Source organism: Pituophis catenifer, unplaced genomic scaffold (genome assembly GCF_029215685.1).
Source record: "Pituophis catenifer annectens isolate HBS135680 unplaced genomic scaffold, rPitCat1.0.hap2 SCAF_8, whole genome shotgun sequence".
Lineage (NCBI taxonomy): Eukaryota > Metazoa > Chordata > Lepidosauria > Squamata > Colubridae > Pituophis > Pituophis catenifer.
Window position 1 is genome coordinate 78,845,781 of NW_027256888.1, and position 14,907 is coordinate 78,860,687.

General features: G+C 43.3%; 1 protein-coding gene across 1 annotated transcript in view; it reads right to left on the reverse strand.

Moving 5' to 3' along the window:
• Window positions 1–4,664: 4,664 nt before the first annotated feature.
• The window catches only part of CTNNA2 (catenin alpha 2), a 613,234-nt gene continuing 602,991 nt past the window's right edge, over window positions 4,665–14,907 (reverse strand). Inside the window, exon 19 of the mRNA XM_070948152.1 lies at window positions 4,665–4,962. Coding sequence (XP_070804253.1) covers window positions 4,675–4,962 — 288 coding nt within the window. The 3' untranslated portion in view covers window positions 4,665–4,674. The remainder of the gene's footprint in view (window positions 4,963–14,907) is intronic.

Genomic DNA, 14,907 nt, shown 5'->3' on the forward strand with positions numbered 1-14,907 from the left:
TCAGCTGACGGCTAGTTCAGCAGACCGGCGGATCAAATCTCACCATGCTCAAGGTTGACTCAGCCTTCCATCCTTCCGAGGTGGGTAAAATGAGGACCCAGATTGTTGGGGGACAATATGCTGTTTAGTATACTGTCTTTGGTGTAAGCCGCCCAGAGTCCTCGGAGAGTGGGCGGCATAGAAATATGACTAATAAATAAATAATAAATAAATAAATAAACAAGGCCCCTTGTGTCCGAAGTGGCATGGGCAGCCATGTCGCCTGGCACGCACGGCATTGCCCGTTCCTCTTCTGGGTTTCTGGCGTGCATGCGCACGCGACCATCAGCTGGCCTTTGTGCTTGGATCAGTGCCAGAAACTGGAAGAGCTGGTCTTCCATTTTCTGGCGTGAGCATATGCGCTGGCCAGCTGATCAGGGCATGTGCATGTGTGCCAGTAACCACAAGACTTGCCGGCAGTAACCTGAAGAAACTGCAAGTACATTCTCTGGCACGTGCACGTCCCTGGGCAATTCCTATTCCTGGTCTGGGCCCAGACGAGGCTGAATGCATGAAGTGCTCCCTTTTTGGCACTTGGTGCCACACGTGCGTGCGCGCCAGAGGTGGGTTTCAGCAGGTTCTGACCAGTTCTGGAGAACCAGTAGCGGAAATTTTGCATAGTTCGGAGAACCGGTAGTAAACATTCTGGCTGGCCCCGCCCCCATCTATTCTCTGCCTCCCAAGTCCCAGCGAGATCGGGAAGAAATGGGGATTTTGCAGTAACCTTCCCCTGGATTGGGGTAGGAATGGAGATTTTGCAGTATCCTTCCCCTGGAGTGGGAATGGAGATTTTGCAGTATCCTTCCCCTGGAGTGGGGTGGGAATGGAGATTTTGCAGTATCCTTCCTCTGCCATGCTCACAGAACCAGTAGTAAAAATTTTTGAAACCCACCACTGGTGCGTGCTTCCTTTTCAGCCCTCAGTGCCGAAAAGATTCGCCATCACTGGTATATAATATATACACTATTATATAAGAATTGTATACTGTTATATCAGCCATTTTATGTATCCCAAGACTTTCAAAACATGCCCCGAAAAAAGCTGCTTTCTTCAAAAAGACAGCCCAAAAATAAATATATATATATATTTACCTCAGCAAAAGCTCTGAACTTTTTCATTTGCCAAGATGAAAGCTTGGTCAAAGCTACAGTTGGAAGTTTGAGATCAGGAGGGAAAAAAAAACAAAAACACAACAATCCTGCTGGTGGCACAGCAGACTAAAGTGCTGTTAAGTAACACCAGCTGCCTGCAATTACTGCAAGTTCAAATCTCACCAGGCTCAAGGTTGACTCAGCCTTCCATCCTTCCGAGGTAGGTAAAATGAGGACCCGGTTTGTAGGGGCAATAAGCTGACTTTGTATAAAAAAGATCACCGCCTGGGGAGGATTAAAGTCCTACTAAGCAGATATATACAAAAATATGAAGGCTATTGCTTAACGCATTGTAAGCCGCCCTGAGTCTCCGGAGCAGGGCGGCATAGAAATCGAACCAATAAATAAATAAACCCTCTTGAATTTCTGTATTTGGGGCTTGTGTTTGCCTCAAAGAGTTTGCCATTTGACACACCACAAAATAAGGGGAAGGAATCTAAGAGAAATGTTCCCTATTTCCGTTTTATGACTATGGGAAGTTCAAACGCAGAGACCCCCAAAACGGTTTTGATGTACTATAAATCAGGAATCCAGGAGGCAGCTCATTAAAATCCTGTTGTTGGTTTGGGAATTAATGACTTTATAAAAATATAGAAAAATCAAGGCATCACTGACGTCCTGCTCATTTCAACTCTGATATTGGGAGCATTAAAAAAAAAAAAAAGAAAGAAAAACGTGTAAGGGTATTTAGGAATATTTTAAGAAACTATTTCTTATTCTTGTATAATTACACAACAATATTCCCTCACGATACCCACTGGATGGTCTGCTATTTAAAGCGTTTTACCTTCTCCTGAAAAAAGAATTATATACTATTAAAGCGGAGCTGGTTGTAAGAAAAAGCACATTTCCTTGATGAAATGAATAATTTACCATGCGTGATTGTTCGCTGCTTTTGACTTTCAGAGTTGCAGAATTACTGACTTACTGTCACTTTTGAAAGCAATCATTTATTCGGAGATCTTGATTTTGTTTATTCCTAGCCAAGAAGAGGAAAAAAAAACCTTGGAAATAAAAAGAATTATGTTACGTTCCAAATACTGACATGAGTCAGTTGCCAAGAGTCTGAATTTTAATCACATGAGTATGGGGATGCCGCGACAGTCATAACTGTGAAAAACCAGCCCGAAGTCACTTCCCCCCCCAGTATCGTTGTCACTTCAAACAGTCACTAAATGAACGGTTGTAAGCCGAGGACTACCTGTAGAAAACGGGAGAAGACTGGAAGTCGCGGTTGAAATTCCACCGAGTACCGTCGGTGGAAATCTTCTGTCAACAAGTGCTCCAGTCTAAGTTTGCTTTCCGCCGGAGTCTGGAGGACGAGGGAGTCAATGTTTATGTTGAACAAATGAGCCGTACAAAGAACGCCAAGGTTAAATAAGTTTATTGAGTTAGCGGTTATGATGGTCTATTGGACTACCTTGCCGTAATCCAAAGCTACACCTACATATTTGTTTCTAAATTCCGACATGATCTCAGCTCCCATGTCTTTTTTTTACACATTCTACCACCGGCTCTATGTCTAATAATATTAATTCGCTATAATTATAATAATACAAAAGGCAATGTCAACCACCATGTTGTGCTTCATACTTCACCAGAAGAAACTCAAGTTTGAAAAAGAAAAACGAGTTTGATTGAAAGAGAGGGGTGGGCGGGCGGGCGGGGGGGGAAAGAAGGGAGAAGGCAATGGCTGAAATTAGAGGAGGATTCGTTGCCGTAACACTATTGGAAATAAAAAAAAAAGGGGGGGGGAAGGGAGTTAAAAAGGAAGCATTCATTCCGTGTTTTGTTTTGTTGTTGTTTTTTTTAAAATCACCGTCTGGGTTAAAAATTCACATACCGTAAATGAAGAGGGCTCAAAATTAAATCGTTCCGTTATTCAGGCCACACAGTCAAGCACATTGGCTAGATTACAAAAGCAACACAAGCTGTTATGGACCCCCCCCACACACTGCACTTTCAAGATTTCCCATCTGCAAATGTTCCTGCCAACCTCCACGTTCCGGGCATGGACAAGCTCTTCCTGCCCTAGAGAAGAGAATATTTGATGCTCGGGGTTGAGCTGTGGGGGTCCTTGGGTTCTCTCCGAGCTCGGTTGTTGTCCTGCAGACGTTTCGTGACCCAATTAGGTAACATCATCAGTGGTAGGGTTTGCTCTCTGTTTATATGTAAGTACCATCATGGTATATTTAAGTACTACCAAGTGCCACCAAGGCCACACCCACCGACCCTGATAGGGCAAGGCTTGCCCTATCAGGGTCGATGGGTGTGGCCTTGGTGATACTTCCTACCAATTCAAAACAGGGGTGGGCTCCTGTGGGTTTGGCAGGGTTCGGGCGATCCTCCAGCCAAGGATCGCCAGAGTTCAGCGAACCCACAAATGCCACCCCTGGCTGGCCACGCCCACCCCGCCCCTCCCAAGACTCTCCACGTGGCCCGTTCATCATTCCAGGTAAGTGCAGGGGCCGCGCGGAGGGTCTGGGAGGGCAAAAAACAGGCCCAACAGAGGTTCCGGAAGTCCGGAAACGGGCCTGTTTCTGGCCTCTGGAGGGTCTCCCAACCCTGGGGGAAGCTGTTTTCACTCTCCTGGAGGCTCGAGGAAAGCCTCTGGAGCCTAGGGAGGGCAAAAAACGGGCCTCCTGGAAGTTCTCTAAGTCCGGAAACGGTCCTGTTTCCGGCCTCCGGAGGGCTTCCGGACCCCAGGGGAAGGAGTTTTTGTCCTCCCGGAGGCTCGAAGAAAGCCTCCGGAGTCTAGGGAGGGCAAAAATGCCCCCCCCCACCTTGGTGCAGGTGGCCAACTAGGCCACACCCACCATGGCCACACCCAGCCAGCAACAGGGCAACGAACCCATTGCTAAAGGATCTGAAGCCTACCCCTGATTCAAACAAACAAGCTAACCTGAAATAACAGCTCAATCAAGGAACCGCCAAGACCAACATTGACAGGGCAAACAACTCGTATATAAATAGTCAACCCTACTCCATCTAGCACGGATGACGTTACCTAGATTGGTAACGAAACGTCTGCAAGAAAACAACTAAGCTCGGAGAGCACCAAGGACCCCGCACTCGCCATCCCGATCTCTCCTTCCCTATCCCGGTCTTACAATGCAATTTTTTTCCCCTTTACAAAAAAAAAGAAAGCTTTCTTTAAAAAATAAATAAAGTATAATAAAGCCTTTTTGTTTTGTTTTGTTTTGTTTTGTTTTTTTGCTCCTTTAGGAAAGAGACCGGTGAGACAGGCCGCTAGTCAACATGAAACGCCTGTATGTCTTTTTTTTGGGGGGGGGGGGCGGGGAAGGAATACTGCATGATGGCTTAATCGAGTCTCGGTTGCATGCAAAATTGACACTGCTTTATTATCCTGGTTCTGCCCCCCAACACCCCCTCCCTTTGCCAGACACATACAAGTTGGCAGGTACGCATACAAAAACATGGAAGGCCATTGAGAAAAAAAAAAAAAAACTCTCGTGGTGAAGCCTTAGAAGGAATCCATCGCTTTGAATTCGCTGAGAGCCTGTACGGGCGAAATGTGTTTCTTTTGGGAACCTCTTCGCACCCTGGTCTGATATTCCTCCGGCTTTTCCCTCTTGACTAACGGTTTCTTTTCCGGAGCTTTCATTTTCCAGGAGACCACCGGCGAGTTGACGGCGGCGGTGCCGTAGACTTTCTGATATTTGGTTGAAGCCACGTAGGAGGCTTTGACGGTCAGCACCACGGCGTTCATCAGGTTTTTAGCAGCTTGGATGAGGGACGTGGCACTGTCCAGCTGGAAAAAAAAAGAGCAGAAAAGATGGGAGGATTAGCGTCGGAAAGAGTTCAAAAAGGCCGCGCCGATTGTGGAGGCAAGCTAATAACATTGCCAAGGAGAAATATTGCGCGTTAAAAAAAAAAATTATCTACAGGCTGAAGCTGCTCTTGTGTTAAATATGCAGAGTTCTCAACTTACAATTCGTTTAGGGACTGTTCGAAGTTACAACGGCGCTGAGAAAAGGAACTTTTTTCACACTTACGACTGCTGTAGCAACCGCCGTGCTCAAACGGTCAAAATTCGGATGCTTGGCAACGTATTTATGACGGTTTGCAGTGTCCCAGGGTCATGGGATCCGCTTTTGCGACCATCTGACAAGCAAAGTCAAGGGGGAAGCCAGATTCCCTTAACAACCGTGCTACTAACTTAACAACTGCGGCAATTCACTTAACAACGGTGGCAAGAAAAGTCGTAAAATGGGGCAAAACCCCCCTTAACAAATTGTTCACTTAGCAGCATAAATTTGAGGCTCAATTGTGGACGTAAGTCGAGGACTAACTATACTACAGTTTGATGAGCTGTGGTGGCGCAGTGGTTAGAAGGCAGCATTGCAGGCTAAGTCTGCCCACTGCCGGGAGTTTGATCCTCAACGGCTCAAGGTTGACTCAAACTTCCATCCTTCCGAGGCCATTAAAATGAGGACCCGGATTGTTGGGGGGCAATATGCTTACTCTGTAAATTGCTTAGAGAGAGCTTTAAAGCACTGTGAAGCGGTACATAAGTCCAAGCGCTATCGCTATTGCTACAATTTAAAAAAAAAATAGCAAAAATTATCGAGAAAGTGAGAAATCAAAGCACTACTAGAGCTTGATACAAAACTGTTCCGAGTGAACAGAGCAACATGTACAATTGGGATTTTTATACCCAAGATTTTACAAGGTCTGGAGCCAGACATTCATTTAGGAGTTTTTGAGATATTATTGTCTAATAAAGAGTATTCTCAGTAGCCCTTTTTCCAATATTAAAAAAAAAAAAAATGTATTGGGTTTTACATGAGGCATGTCATTCTGCCTGACAATTGGACATTTATGGTCATGGAACTGTTATTGTGCCGATATAACCGGAGTGAGAAGACAGGTTTTTATATCGTACTAGCTGATAACCTGGCGTTGCCCGGATATTTATTTATCACCGGTTCCCCCTCTCTGTGTGTATCTCTCTCTCTCTCCTCTCTCCCCCCTCTCTGTATCTCTCTCTCTCTGTGTGTCTCTCTCCCCCTCTCTCCCCCCATTCTGTATCTCTGTGTGTGTGTCTGTCTCTCCCCCGTCTCTGTATCTGTCTCTTTCTCCCCCCCCTCTGTATCTCTCTCTGTGTCTTTCCCCCCTCTATCTCCCCCTCTCTTTGTATCTCTGCCTGTCTCTCTCTTCCTCTCTTCTCTGTATCTATTTGTGTGTCTCTCCGCCCCCTATCTCCACTCTCTCTTTGTATCTCTGTCTCTCTGTCCCCTCTTCTCTGTATCTCTTTCTGTGTATGTGTCTCTCCCCCTCCTCTCTCTGTGTGTCTCTCTCTCTGCCACCTCTATTTATTTATTTATTATTTATTTATTAATTTTATTTCTATACCGCCCTTCTCCCGAAGGACTCAGGGCGGTGTACAGCCTAATTAAAAACACAAAGACAGACAAAATTTAAAAATAATTAAAATTATTAAATGATAGGCCCAATTTATAAAACCCCAAATTTAAAATCCCATTTAAAACCAATTAAAATCTTTACATTGATAGCCCAGCCTGGCGGAACAACAAGGTTTTGTTGTTCTATGTATCTCTATGTATCTCTGTGTGTCTCTCTCTCAACCTCTCTATCTCCCCCCTTCTGTTACTATGGCAACTCCACTGTGCTGTACAGTAGAAGCCATTTTAAGGTACAACAGGCTGTATCTTAACAGAACACATACCCCAACGAGTGTTAGAGGTGTCTTACCCCCACAGCATTTCTTTCCAAAGAGTAAGTCATCTGTGTACCAAGTTTGGTTGAAATTGCTCAAGGCGTTCCAGAGTTATGCTGGAACATACTCTCTCACACACATCCATTTATATATGTTACAACGGCCCTGCAAAATGTGACTTATGACCGTTTTTAAGAGTTATTACTTTCGCAGTATCGCCATGATCGTGGGATCGAAATTCAGATGCTTGGCAACTGACTCATACTTATGACCTTTGCTGTGTCCCATGGTCATGTGATCCCCTTTTGCGACCTTCCGACTAGCAAAGTCGATGGGGAAGCCACCGGGTTCCTAACATACCAACTGCAGTGATTCACTTATCAGCTGTGGCAAGAAAGATTGTAAAATGGGGCAAAACCCCCTTAACAAATGTCTCGCTGAAATTTGGGGCTCAGTTGTGATCGTAAGTCGAGGACTGCCTGTATTGTCAAGGTGGTGAAGCAGTCCAGAACTGATAATGAATGAAGCTCCCAATGTTGAATGGCTTTTAATATGGTTACTGTTTTGTTTTAACTACATCCTGTATTTATAGGTTGCCTCGACTTACAATCATTCATTTAGTGACCGTTCGAAGTTACAGTGGCACTGAAAAAAAAGTGACTTATGACCCTTGCAGCGTCCCCATAGTCACGTGATTAAAATTCGGTTGCTTGGCAACTGGCATGTATTTAGGACGGTTGCACTGTCCCTGTCAGGGTGGCAATTAATCCCATTCTGCTTTTGGGTAATTGCACCTTGATTAGAGAATGGATCGTGGCTTTTCCCTTGGAGTATACTTTTTAAAGAAAATAAAACCCGAGATATATTCTAATAAACACATTTTATTATAAAGAAAGTAAAAACATCTTACTAGCTAATGATTACATCTTGGCAGCGTTCCTGCCGTGGAGCTGGGCTGGGGCGACGCCTGGCGTGCCCGCAGAGAGGCCTCTTTGTGCCACCTGTGGCACGCGTGCCAGATGGTCCTAGATCGTCGTAGAGCAATCAGAGATTTGCCTGCAGCTCCCAGCCTCCTTCAGAAATGCTTTTGATTTGGTCTACACAAGTCAAGAAGAGGGCAACGAGGTATTCCTACACTATATTAACATTTTCTAACAAAAACCCTCTTTATATTGCTTTACTGTCACATGCAAACTAAGCTCCTGAGCTATCTTGTTCACTTAGAATGCCAAGCATCATGAAAACCTCAGCTACTTTGTTAAAAATAATTCATTGGCATGTATTTTTCAACTGGTAATTAATTTTTAATCTCCAGATTCAAGGTCACTTTTGCTTTCCCCACCAAAAAAAAGGCATTTATCTTCCATCTTTTCACTTTGGAAAAAGAAAAAAGAACCAAGTCCAATATATACTGTACATTCAGTCAGCCTAACAGTGACAACATCCCGACTCAGTAACAGTCATAGAGTTGAAAGGGACCTTGGAGGTCGACTAGTCCAACCCCCTCCTCTGGAGAACCGGTAGCGGAAATTTTGAGTAGTTTGGAGAACCGGTAGTAAAAATTCTGACTGGCCCCGCCCCCATCTATTCTCTGCCTCCCAAGTCCCAGTTGATTGGGAGGAAATGGAGATTTTGCAGTAACCTTCCCCTGCAGTGGAGAGGGAATGGAGATTTTATAGTATCCTTCCCCTGCCAAACCTACGAAGCCACGCCCACCAAGCCATGCCATGCCCACCAAGCCACACCCACAGAACCGGTAGTAAAAATTTTTGAAACCCACCACTGGCAGGAATGCCAGAAACTGGAAGAGCAGCTCCCTGGTCTGCATGTGTGCGCCGGGAAGCTGAGCTTCCAGTTTCCGGTGTGCGCATGTGACCCGGCCAGCGGGTCTTCGTGCACGCATGCATGCTGGAAACCAAAAGATCAGGTGACTGGCATGCATGCACATGCCGGAAACCAGGAACTCAGCTTCTCAGCGCTCCCATGCGTGCTTTTCCAGTTTCCGGAGCTCCCGTGTGTGCACGTTTCAGCACTCGGTGCTGAAAAGGTTCGCCAACACTGCTATGGATAGTTAAGGTGATGGCCTATAAAGCAGGAGATGGTGAGTTCTAGATCCACCTTAGGCACAAAAGCCATCTGGATGACTTTGGACCAATCACCGGGAGATGGTGAGTTCTAGTTCCACCTAAGGCATGAAAGCCATCTGGGTGACTTGGCGCCCATCATCAGGAGATGGTGAGTTCTAGTCCTGCTTTAGCGATGAAAGCCAGCTGGGTGATTTTGAGCCAGTCCTTCTCCTTCAGCCCAATTCACCTCACAGGATGGTTGTTGTGGGGATAATAGGAGGAAGAAAGTCTGTTGGATGTGTTTTCTGCCTTGAGTTATTTGTAGAGATAATAAAGGCGGGATACCATTAAAAAAATAAAGAAAATGTTGTTTTTTTTTAAAAAAAAAAGCTTTGAAAGGAGAGCTCTGTAAATGGAGACAGCTGGATCGAGCTTCCCAAGGAATTCCATGAGCTTGGAAAATTTTGAGAAGAAGCACCCTTTTAAGTATTCCTGCATATCCTCGGTGATTCCTGCATATCCTCGGTGAGCGCAGTGATTAGTGTACAGTCCTGCAGGCCACTTCTGCTGACTACCGGCTGCCTGCAAATTTGGCAGTTCAAATCCCACCAGGCTCAAGGTTGACTCAGCCTTCTATCCCTCCGAGGTGGGTAAAATGAGAACCCCAAATTGTTGGGGGCAAGAGGCTGACTATAAACCGCTTAGAGAGGGCTGTAAAAGCACTGTGAAGTGGTACATAAGTCTAAGTGCTTTTGCTATTGCTATCCCAAAGCACATATACCATTATTTGGAAGGATTTGCATAGCCCAACTTGAAAGCAAGAAGGTCAAGGCGTCTCCCATATTAAGAGCAGAATGCAAAACGTGAAACAGTGCTCTTGAATTTCAGACAGGCACCGTCCTTTGGGAAAACATCCTAGTAATCAGCACAGCCTGACATCCCAAACAATTACATCTCCTTCACAGGGTAAGGGTGAGCAGCCATCTGCTGAGGGTGCTTTAATCTGGATTCCTGCAGGGAGCATGGAATTCTCAAAGTTTTTTTGTTTCTTTTTTCATACTCTTTGGTGTTGCTTATAACTATGATGTCATCTTACTGTAAGCATATTCTTACAATCGGCAGCGCAGTGGAATATTACGGTTGGGTTGCACCGTCCAGATGTTCAGAACTGGAGTTGACATTTTTCTCCACCTATCGTGTCCGTCCAAGGACCTGAGATAGGCAGGTGTGGTTGATTGAGGATGTTAAGAGGGATCGTCGCAGGATGTAAGCTTCTCCAAGCAAAGCTGCCTTTCGCAATTGACCGATGGTGAATTTGTCAATGACCATGGTGTTCAAATTGTGCTCCAGATGTTTTGGGGTTATAGCAAGGTGCCTATCACTATCATCATCATCATCATCATCATCATCATCATCATCATCATCATCATCATTATTATTATTATTATTATTATTATTATTATTATTATTATTATTTATTATGGTTTGTCGCAGCCCCCCAAATGTTTAGACTGGGTTTCGCATTTTTGTCTACCTTCCCAAGGACCTGAGATTGGCAGATGTTGTTGTTTGATGGCCATAAATTATCACAATACATAATAATTACAATTTCAATGATGACAATAATATTATAAAAAGGTCATTACAGGTAGTCGTCGACGTACGACCACAATTTTTGGCCCAAATTTCCATTGTTAAGCAAGACAGTTGTTAAGTGAGTTTTGTTCCATTTTGCGACCTTTCTTGCCATAGTTATTAAGTGAATCTCTGCATATACAGATATATGAACCAGTTGCCAAGCATCCGGATTTTGATCATGTGAACATGGGGATGCTGAAACAGTCATAAGTGTGAAAAATAGCAACAGGGTCCTAAATCATTGTTGTTGCAACTTCAAACTGCCACTAAATGAATGGTTGTCATTAGAGGATTATCTGTATTCTTTACAACGGACTGGATGTTGACTTCGACAAAATAAGAGAATTCCTTAGGAGAACTCATAAGTTCATATCAAAGATGTGACTCACACTTAGGACTTCCTGTTCAGTTGACGTTTTGGATGCAATAATTGATAACTGATCAGAATAACACAATAAGTAACAGAATAACAGAGTTGGGAGGGATCTTGGAAGTCTTCTAGTCCAATTCCTTGTTCAATCAGTAGACCCTATACCATCTCAGGCAAACAGCTGTCCAGCCTCTTCTTGAAAACCTCTAGTGATGGAGTACCTACAACTTCTGGAGGCAAGTCATTCCATTGATTAATTGTTCTCACTGTCAGAAAACTTCTCCTCAGTTCTAGGTTGCTTCTCTCCTTGATTAGCTTCCATCGGTTGCTTCTTGTCCTGCCCTCAGGTGCTTTGGAGAATAGCTTGACTCCCTCTTCTTCTTTGTGGCAGCCCTTGAGATATTGGAAGGCTCCTATCGTGTCACCCCTAGTCCTTCTTCTTTTCATTAAACTAGACATACCCAATTTCTGCAAACATTCTCCCTATGTTTCGATATGATAATATAGATCATATGACCGTTTTCTTACAGCTCCACCTATCTCACAGGTTTATTACTGTGGGGAAAAAATAGAGGATCAAGAGATCCTTCAGTTCATGGAAGCAAGCGGAATATAAATATAATGAATGAATTGAATAATAAAACACTACTTGATATATCAAAGAGAAAGATCCAGAGAACCAGTAGCGGAAATTTTGAATAATTTAGTAAAAATTCTGACTGGCCCCTCTCCCATCTATTCTCTGCCTCCCAAGTCCCAGCTGATCAGGAGGAAATGGGGATTTTGCAGTAACCTTCCCCTGCCACACCCACCAAGCCACACCCACCAAGCAATGCCACGCCCACAGAATCGGTAGTAAAAATTTTTGAAACCCACCACTGTCCTCTATGTTATACAACATACAGTACATATATATTGGAAAAATACTGTTCCTTTCATCAAAATCACATAATAAAATACAGGTAGTTCTCAATTTATGACCAGAATTGAGCACAAAATTTCTGTTGTTAAGTGAGACATTTGTTAAGTGAGTTTTGCCCCATTTTACAACCTTTCTTGCCATAGTTGTTAAGGGAATCACTGCGGTTGTTATGATAGTAACATGGTTGTTAAGCGAATTTGGTTTCCCAGTGCCTTTGCTTGACACCAGAACTCTGCAACTGTCATAAATATGAATTCATTGCCAAGCATCTGAATTTTGATCACATGACCACAGAGAGGCTACAATGGTCATAAATGCGAAAAACAGTCATAAGTCACTTTTTCAGTGCCATTGTAACTTCGAACCGTCACTAAACAAACTATTGTAAGTCAAGCACTACTCTTAACTCTGTTTAGAATATAACCATGAACACGAAATCTTTGAATTTTGGAAGGTGGTGGTGGAATCTTTTCATTAAAAACAAAACAAAAAAACTTAATCCACTTAATCACATTTAAAATAATTTACTTATCTGGACATAATGCACATTTAATTCATTAAGATAGATTGCGAGGTAATATAACTGGTCAATCCACAGCTTAGTTACACTCATTTGCATTTTTTCAATTATTAGGAAGAAAACTACTGGGACTCCGAGGCAAAATTAATTGTGTATTTAACCAATTCTGAATTTTAATGCAACCTACCAATGCTATTTTTCTCCTCATAATAGATAACAAACATATCAAAAGCTATAGACAGCTGTTTCACTAGAAATATATTTTCCCTTTTGAAATGAGATATGAATGCCTCAAAATTGCTCGGCTATTCTAGCCGCAGTGTGTGTGTGTGGAAAATATAAATAAATAAAAAGAGCACAGGGCAATATATATACATTTGCATGGAAAAAGATTCATTTCTTCAATGGGATGATTTAATTGCCTCAGCCAATGTAATTTTTAAACAATAAAATTTAAAAATGGAATCGCAACTCATTTCGCATGCAAGGGATTCCCTTCTAATATAAGGAGATATTTAATTTATGATAACTGGAGGGGGAAAAAACCTAGGCAAAATGCAATCATAAAAGATAATTAAACATGCCTTAAAATTTCAGTTTGTGAGTTATCTAAAGAACAAGACTTTGAGGAAGAAATAGAGATTGTTCCACCTCAGTTAGCAGTATATAATAATAACTTGCCTTTAACAGATAATTCTAATTATATTCACTTTAAATATGATTTGTAGACGTATCATTGTGTACACATAAAACATGAGGGTGAGGAAACTACCTTATTTAGCCCTGATTCTTTTTCCTCAAAGGGGAAAAATGCAGTTGTGTAGAGTTTGCCAGAATAATATAGACTTGCAGTGGTAAAAAATAAGAATTAACCACAGTGGGAAGTCTCTACTTCAGTCCTGGGTATAAATGGATCTCAACGGTGGGGACCTATTTCTAATGCACAACTACAGCAAACTACAGATCATGAGACACGGAAACTATGGCCGGGAGCATCATCTTCTTCCTCTTCTCCTCCTCCTCCTCCTCCTCCTCCTCCTCCTCCTCCTCCTCCTCCTCCTCCTCCTCCTCCTCCTCTTCTTCTTCTTCTTCTTCTTCTTCTTCTTCTTCTTCTTCTTCTTCTTCTTCTTCTTCTTCTTCTTCTTCTTCTTCTTCTTCTTCTTCTTCTCCTCCTTCTCCTCCTTCCTCTTCTTCTTCTTCTTCTCCTTCCCCGCCTTTTCCTGATTCTCCTCCTCCTCCCCTTCCCCTCCCTCCTTTCCTCCTCCTTTTCTTCTTCTCCCACTCCCTCTCCTTCTTCTCCTCCTCTTCCCCCTCCAACCCCTCCTCCTCCTCTTCTTCTCTTCCCTGTCCCTCCCCCTCTCCTCCTCCTCTTCCCCACCTTCTCCTGCTTCTCCTCCTCCTCCCCTTCCCCTCCCTCTCCTTCTTCTCCTCCTCTACTCTCCCTCCCTCCCCTTCTCCTCCTCCTCCTCCTTTTCTTCTCCCCCTCCTCCCCCTCTTTTACTCCTCCTCCTCCTTCTTCAACTTTTGTGACCTTCTGACAAGCAAAGTCAAAGGTGGAAGCCAGATTCATTTAATAACCGTGTGACTAACTTAACTAACTGCAGTGATTCACTTAAGAACCGCAGCAAGAAATGGGGCTAAACAACTGTCTCACTTAAAAATATCTCACTCAGCAACATCGATTTTGGGCTCAGTTGTGATCGTAAGTCGAGGAGAACTTGTATTAGTTCCCATGCACCCATGGTGGGGGCCTTGGATGCTCAGGTTAATTTTGAGTTGGGAAGCGATCCACAGATAGCTTTGCTCTGCAAATCCCATTTGCTTCCTAGTCATTTCAGTTTTCTCTTCTCATTTGCAGTGAACTTTTTCCAATAATATAACAATGGTCCTCTTTCTCATTTGAGTAATGATCCGTGTCTTTATTTAATTTTTTAAAAAACATAAGCGTAGAGACTGCCGGAGCTTTTGAAAGCTCTCACAATCAAGAAAAATAAAATCTAATAGGTTTTCCCCATACCAACTAAAACTTCCTAATCGAGGAACGGTGTCAGGGTTTTTCAAACCGAGCTCCACCTAATTTGGGCCACTAATTCCCTATTTTTCATCCTCCCCAGATTTCAACGAGCAGCAGAATTTTTTTTATTCCATTTTAGATCTATTCTCTTTCGACATTTTAACATTATCCCCACGTATCGCGGGGCAGGATCACAAGCAGACGACAAGCGTTAAGAGGTAAATAAGCAAGGGGGGAAAAATGTCACCAGCCATGGATGTAACATTCTCACAAGTTCCGTGGGCAATTTTGTGCAAGAGTTTTTGACATCTCTTTGACAAGGGACAGAGCTAAAGGGAGATAGAAGCAAGGCAGAGACCGTTTCGCCTTTATTTCAATACTGAATGATATAAGGCAGAAAAGAGGATTAACAAGATCTGAAAACAAGAAGAAAACATTCATATGCTTCTTATGTTCAAAATGCAGGTAAATCCTCAACTTACAACA